A 7,427-nucleotide genomic window follows, 5' to 3' on the forward strand; every position below is an offset into this window, starting at 1 on the left:
TAAAGGTTCGGATTGTTCATCCAGTCTATGCCTCTCATAATTTTATATACATCTCTTGTCCGCTCAACCTCTGATGTTCCAGAGAAAATGATTCAAGTCTATCCAACCTCTCCCTGTAGCTGAAACCCTCTAATCCAGGCAACATTCTGATAAACCTTCTCTATGCCCTCACTAGAGTCACCACATCTTTACACCACCATTTCCACCCTAAGATAGATAGACACAAAATGCTGGAGTAACTCAGCGGGACAGACGGAGACTGTGGGACAGACTGGAGAGAAGGAATGTGTGATATTTTGGGTTGAGGCCCTTCTTCAGACTGATTTCCACCCTGCATATGCCAAACAGTTTAAGGAAGGGTTGCAAAGTATCAAATCAAAAGATGTGGTGATGATTTTCAGGCTTAGTTTGAACTTGGTTGGCACAAAGCAGAGAGCCAAGGACAGAGAGCTCAGATTGTGAGTGTGTTGGAGAATTAAAGAATTAAAATATATCTCCAGATACTCGCTGTCAAGCTAAAATCCAGATTAGCACATAGGCAGGTGAAAAAGCAATAGAACACGAATATCACCAGTAAATCGGCAAATATGTTGGAGTAGCAAAGGACTCAATCTGATAAAATGGACATTATAGATTCAAGTGTTATGCAGAACAGTAGGAATTATAACAAGGCACAAGCATATTTGGGGAAAGGAACGTGAAATGGAGGTTGAACTATTGTTGGTGGAATACCTAATCTTCACTTTGTTCCAATATTTTTAGAAACAATACCTGTCAGTATTAGCGGGGTCTGATCTATTGATGCTGAGCCATCTGGTGGCTGGGCGTGGAACTGCTGGATGGATTTTGGCTTCCTGAGTACAATGTGGGATCCTGCTTTTCACTTTAACGTTACGTGACATTTTCTACAAAGGAATGCCTTATGCATTATGACATGCAAACGTTGACATTTTAAAAGTCATTTTCCCAGAGCCTTTGGATTTCACAGTGCAATTTGAAATGTTTTGTTAGAATCCATTTTGATTTGAACAAACTGGTTTTAATCAAATTAGCTTGAAATGTTATGCTTTTTGGCTTGCATACACAATGACTGGGAATGTGAGTGGTGGTTCTTCACAAGTTATAGGAACAGAATTAAGTCATTTGGCCCATCATCTACCCCCACCATTCAACCATGGCTGATCGATCTTTCCCTCTCAACCCCACTCTCCTGCCTTCTCCACATAATCCTTGACACCCGTACTAATCAAGAAACTGTTCATCTCTGCCTTAAAAATATAAAATAACTTTGCTTCCAAAACCATCTGTGACAAAGAATTCCACAGATTCACCACCCTCTGACTAAAATAAATTCTGCTTCTTTAACTTTGTGTCTGATTTTAACTTCTCCATGACGACCTTCTAACTTTTCAGTCTCCAATTTCCCTGGGGTTTTTTAATGTCATCGGAATGAGCTGCTGAAATAAGAATGGGCCACTGATTGGGGCTTAGTCAGTTTTGTACTCTAATTTTACACTAACAGCAAAGAGCACATCAAGCGTCCATCTTGGAGAGCATGTGTTGAGGTGTGATTCAGCTGCGATGTCCACACTTTCTAGCAAGAGTTTTTTTTCTCAGTGCTATAAATATTAAGGGTAATTAGAGAGAGTGGGACCTCTCAGGAATCAAAGCAATCACCTCTGTGTGGAGCCGCAGGAGATGGGCAAGGTCCTCAATGAGTATTTCTCCTCTGTATTTACCGAGGAACTTGGGGCAGTCAATGGAAGTGTCTTGAGAGCAGTCAGTGTTACTGTCGAAGAAGTAGTGAAGGTACTGTCGTGTATGAAAGTAGACAAAGGTCCAGGGCCTGATCAGATATATCCGAGGACATTGCGGGAAAAAGTAGAGAGGAAATTGCGGGAGCCCTGGTTGAAACTTACAATTCATCCTTAAATACAGGAGAGGTGCCTGAAGACTGGAGGGTGGCAAATGTTGTGTCTCTTTTCAAGAAGGGCTGCAGGAAAAATGCTGCGAATTATAGGCCGGTGAGCTTAACATCTGTAGTTGGAAAGTTACTAGAGAGTATTCTGAGGGATAGGTTATACAGGCATTTGGATGGGCGAGGGCTGATTAGGGACAGTCAGCATGGTTTTGTGCGTGGGAGGTCATGTCTCACTAATCTGATTGATTTTTTTGAAGACGTGACCAAAAAGGTCTATGAGGGCAGAGCTGTAGATGTTGTTTACATTGATTTCAGTAAGGCATTTGACAAGGTTCCGCATGGTAGGCTGCTCTGGAAGGTTAGATCGCATGGGATCCAAGCTGAATGGATAGCTGAATGGAAATCAAATTGGCTCCAAGGAAGGAAGCAGAGGGTGATGGTGGAAGGTTGCTTCTCGGAGTGGAGGCCTGTGACTAATGGAGTGCCTCAGGGTTCAGTGCTGGGCCCATTACTGTTTTTCATCTACATCAATGATTTGGATGAGAACATACAGGGCAAGATCAGCAAGTTTGCTGATGATACAAAAATGAGTGGTTTTGCAGAAAGTGAAGACAGTTGTGAACGATTGCAGCAGGATCTGGATCAATTGGCAAGGTGGGCGAAGGAATAGTTGATGGAATTTAATACTGAGAAATATGAGGTGTTGCATTTTGGGACGTCGAACAAAGAAGGAATGGCTTACACAGTAAATGGTAGGCCTCTGGGTAGTGTTGTAGAGCAGAGGGATCTAGGAATACAGGTGCATGGTTCCTTGAAGGTCGAGTCGCAGGTAGATAAGGTGGTCAAAAAGTATTTTGGCACTTTGGCCTTCATCAGTCATCGTATTGAGTATGAAAGTTGGGAGGTCATATTGCAGTTGTATAAGATGTTGATGAGACCGCATTTAGAATATTGTGTTCAGTTCTGAGCACCATGTTATAGGAAAGCTATTGTCAAGCTTTAAAGGGTTCATAAAACATTTACGAGGATGTTGCGAGGACTGGAGGGTGTGAGCTATTGGGAGAGGTTGAGTTGGCTGGGTCTCTATTCCATGGAGCGCAGGAGGAGAGGGGGTGATCTTATAGAGGTGTACAAAATCATAAGAAGAATATACCGGGTAGACGCACAGAGTCTCTTGCCCAGAGTGGGGGAGTGGAGGACCTGAGGACATGGGTACAATGTGAAGGGGAAAAGATTTAATGGGATTCCAAGGGGTAATTTTTTCACATAAAGGGTGGTGGGTGTATGGAACAAGCTACCAGAGGAGGTAGTTGAAGCTGGGACTATCTCATCATTTAAGAAACAGTTAGACAGGTACATGGATAGGACAGGTTTGGAGGGATATGGACCAAGAGCAGGCAAGTGGGACTAGTATAGCTGGGACATTGTTGGCCGGTGTGGGTAAGTTGGGCCGAAGGGCCTGTTTCCACACTGTATCATTCTATGACTGTGCTGGGTCAGTCATGTAACCTCCTTTGGCTGCTAGTCTTCACTAGTATGGTGCTTCTTAAAAAGGTCTTATCCATGTGCCTCAGTCAGTTTGAACTCTTCCCAGAATATGTTCCCATCAGTTAGCTTTCAGGACAAAGAGCCTTTAAATATAATTGTTGTCAAATTTCAGGAATGTAAAGAAATCTTCTGCACTTCATCTATAGTTTTGGGCGGCACAGTGGCGCAACGGTAGAGTTGTTACCTTACAGTGCCTGAGACCCGGGTTCGATTTTCACTACGGGTGCTGTCTGCGCAAAGTTTGTACGTACTCCCTGTGACTGTGTAGGTTTTCTCTGGGTGCTCCTGTTTCCTCCCACATTCCAAAGATGTGAATGTTTGTAGGTTAATTGGCTTCTGTAAATTGTCCCTAGTGTGTAGGATAGTGCTAGTGTACGGGTGACCATTGGTCAGTTCAAACTCGGTGGGACAAAGGGCCTGTTTCCATACTGTATCTCTAAAAATAAAACTTAAAAGACATTTAGTTAATTAGATCACAGGAATGATTTGTCAAATGATGTACTGTAATACTGCAATACTGTGCACAATCTCTGAAAGGAATGGATTAATTGTTAATGGAAATGTTTGCGATATATTTGATTGTTGTAAGAATTGGTCTGATATCAATAAGTGAGATTGATTGAACAAGACTAGCTGATCCCATGAGTTTGAAATAATGTATTCATCACCAAGCAAGCATAATGCCTAATTCTCTTTCAGTTATTTGTTTAAGTAACTAGTACTGTTAACGTCATGAAAATATTTCTATCTGCCCAGCTAGAACAAGAGAAATGACTGGTGGTAACTATGGTGCTCTTGGCACATGTTCTCTGCAAACTGCATTCAAAATCTTTTCAAGTGAAATAGATGGTAAAAGCTAAGTTGGCTCTCACTTGACTGATAAGACTTCCGGATTTTTCCCTTGTGTTGCTACTGCCTACTCGCATAGGACAACGCGCTCAGGAACAAAATGAAATTGTCTAATTCTGCTGGCTATGAAAAGGGCTTCAAGAACCAGTTTATGTGGCTTTGCTAACCCTCTGTTGAAGGAGAACAAACCACTGCACATTACCGCCATCCATTAATTTGCTTTGCATGATATGGGCACCCTTGCCGTCGCACGGTTCCAGGGACCAGGTGGTTCGTGCCTTTGGGAGCTGTCTGTGTGAGCTTGTCTCTGTGGGTTTCCATTGGGTTCTCTGGTTTCTGCTCGATGCAGGAATTATATGCTTGTTAGTTAACTGACTGCTGTAAATTAGCCATTAGTGCAGGTAAGGAGCTGTGGAATCAGTGGGGAGTTGATTGGCATGTGTGGGAGAGACAGAGAGAGAGAGAGAGAGAGAGAGGAGGGAGGGAGAGAGAGAGAGGAAAGAGAAGAAAGAGAAACACGGTAGGAATGGACAGAGAGAGGGGAAGGGAATACATTGCAAAGGCATAGGGATATATAAAGAGGGGCAATGGGATTGCTTCGCTGAAAGCCGGATTAGATCCGTCCCTTCTGTGTTGTAGTAAGTAGTGCATGGCCACCATAGCTTGTGTGTGATGTTTATTATTTTCTTTTTTTAATTATTATCTTCTTCCATTGCAAAGTTCTAATCTTCCTTTCCTCTTCTGTTTCATTATACAAGGAGTTCCCTTGGTCCTCAGTAGCTCCACCACTGGAACCCTGCTTCTCACGACCTGCCAGGCCAGCCAACCAGCGTCCGCCATCGCGATGGGCTGCATACTCCCCTTCTGCCTCCCTGTCGTCATCCCCTGAAGAGTTGATTTGTATGGATCTACCCAGTGCCTGCGACCCACCTGCAATGGATCACGAACACGACCCAGAGCGCAAGCCTGCATAATCCACACGTTAGTTGTAAGGAACATTGTAATTGACTGTCACCGCGACTCCATGTAGTGGACAAACTACTCGACAAAGCTGGAACGTGCTGTTGTGTATTAAACACAAAACACAATGGCTACACCCGGACTCAGACTGAGAGTACTGTCCATACAGATGGCTCTAAAGATGGCAATTCCTTTGCTTGTTACGCAGTGGTTTGTGAATCTCTTATTCATTTTGTTTGGCTGTTTCGATAAGCAAACAAAACAAGATGAAGGATGCACAGTGTAGACTCTGAAGAGAAGCTCCACACATCTTGTGCTCTTCCTTCATTGGGGCAGGTGTGATGAGGATTTATTGTTACCCCCCAAGTTCAATTCTTAAACCAATAGACATGTATTCAGTGTCATTTTCCTGACAGCTGGGAATCAAGTGTTAAGCTCCTGAATAAGACAATGTTCACCTGAATCAGACATGTCTGTGGCCGCGATTGAGATGTACTTGCCCGTGATTTAAGGCCAAATCAAATGCTTCCAATCCATCAGTGGGAAGAAGTGGTGACGCTCAGTCCCATCCTGTCAAAGATGTTGCTGGCTGGCTACCAAGCTTCAGTGCAGGTATTAGTTGAATCACCCGGCCATTCCTGATGGTTACATGGGGGGAGCGATAGATCGATTCAAGTGGGGGAATTTTTAATCTAGTGAACAAAATTCCAATAAATGCAAAAAAGAATGTTTAAAAGAATTACTACAATATAAAATATTATAGCTACTATATCTACACAGTCTTGTAATTCATCGCTTACTGTAGCTTCACAGTGTTACCATGTAGAGTTGCACACCCTAGCAAGATGGTTACGGTGCTAAGGTATTTGCCTGTAAACGTACACTATACAATAGAGGAAGGTTCTCGAGAAGTTGAAGGGGTTAAAGTGGTCTCTCAGTAATTTGGGCTGCCTTTCTTTTACATTGCACTGTATTGGTTTCCATGTATAATAGTGCTGATTATATTCTTTTAAAAAAAAACATTAATTTTTTATTTTACTATTGATACCAGTGTGATTTTTTGTAACTTGCTTCATATGAATTGAAGCTTTAGTTAGGATGACACAGAGTTTACGATGCTCACGAGTAAAATGAGCTCAACCGTCCAGGTTTAGGGACAAGAAAAAAAGTTGAATAAAGTTAAAAAAAAAAAAATTTGCTAGAGCTTAAAGCAAAAAAAAAGAAGAGAGGTAAGGACAGTCTTAACAAGTTAGTTGAATGATGGTACAATACTTGACTTGCATGCCATTGGGTCCATAGCACTTTAGTGCATGTATATAGCTACTGTACCCCAATATCACATTAAAAAATGAAGAACAAAAAGACAACAAGTCCACTGTTACGAAGTTGTGAGTTTAATTATGTACTGTATTTTAATTATTGGTGTTTCTTGCATTAAATAGGGAGAAAACATTTTTAACTAAATTATTGTAACAGTTCAACTGTCTTGTGTACAGTATTGATAATTTTTGGAAAATATTGAGATATTGTTCAAACTTAATATTGTCATGAATGTCTTTAGGGTTCAGTGTAAGGCATAACTTACCCATAAATAAAGGTTTGAATTTCCAACATCTGATGTTGCTTCTCAAATTCCTTCGGACTGAATGGGCTTAAAAATATAATCGCAAGTACATTTTATGCAAGGGTGAGCATGTGTCTAGGTGTATGAGTTTGTGTGTAGTTGTGAGTTTACATGTAGTAATGAGAAATCACCTTGTTCTGTGTATGTGAGAAAAAATGTGCATGTCAGTCAGTCTTTATGTGAGAGTATAAGGGTTTGTGTGGGAGAGAGAAAACCCATGGATCTGTGTAGTGTTTCTGCATGCACGCAAGACCTCATGCCTGTGTCACAATCAACATAACGCTGGAGAAACTCAGCAGGTCAGGCAGCATCTGTAGAGGGAATGGCCAGGTGATGATCTGGGTCAGAACCCTTCTTCACTCTGATGGAGTTGGAGGAAGAAAGCAGGAAAAGAGGGGTAGTCTGGCAATTGATAGGTGGATAGACACAAAATACTGGTGTAACTCAGAGGGACAGGCAGCATCGTGGAAGAGAAGGAATGGGTGACTTTTCAGACTGAAGAAGGGTCTCGACCTGAAACGTCAC

General features: G+C 42.1%; 1 protein-coding gene across 4 annotated transcripts in view; it reads left to right on the forward strand.

Annotated features, from left to right (window-relative positions):
* Nucleotides 1–6,891, forward strand: part of LOC129696233 (microtubule cross-linking factor 1) — a 156,044-nt gene extending 149,153 nt beyond the window's left edge. For 2 of the 4 annotated variants that reach the window (XM_055633929.1, XM_055633928.1), the window contains exon 15: nucleotides 5,077–6,891. In XM_055633929.1, coding sequence (XP_055489904.1) covers nucleotides 5,077–5,292 — 216 coding nt within the window. In that variant the 3' untranslated portion in view covers nucleotides 5,293–6,891. The other 2 variants (XM_055633930.1, XM_055633931.1) reach the window with 2 other exon arrangements.
* The last annotated feature ends 536 nt before the right edge of the window (nucleotides 6,892–7,427 follow it).

The sequence above is a fragment of the Leucoraja erinacea genome, chromosome 4, assembly GCF_028641065.1.
Source record: "Leucoraja erinacea ecotype New England chromosome 4, Leri_hhj_1, whole genome shotgun sequence".
Classification (NCBI taxonomy): domain Eukaryota; kingdom Metazoa; phylum Chordata; class Chondrichthyes; order Rajiformes; family Rajidae; genus Leucoraja; species Leucoraja erinaceus.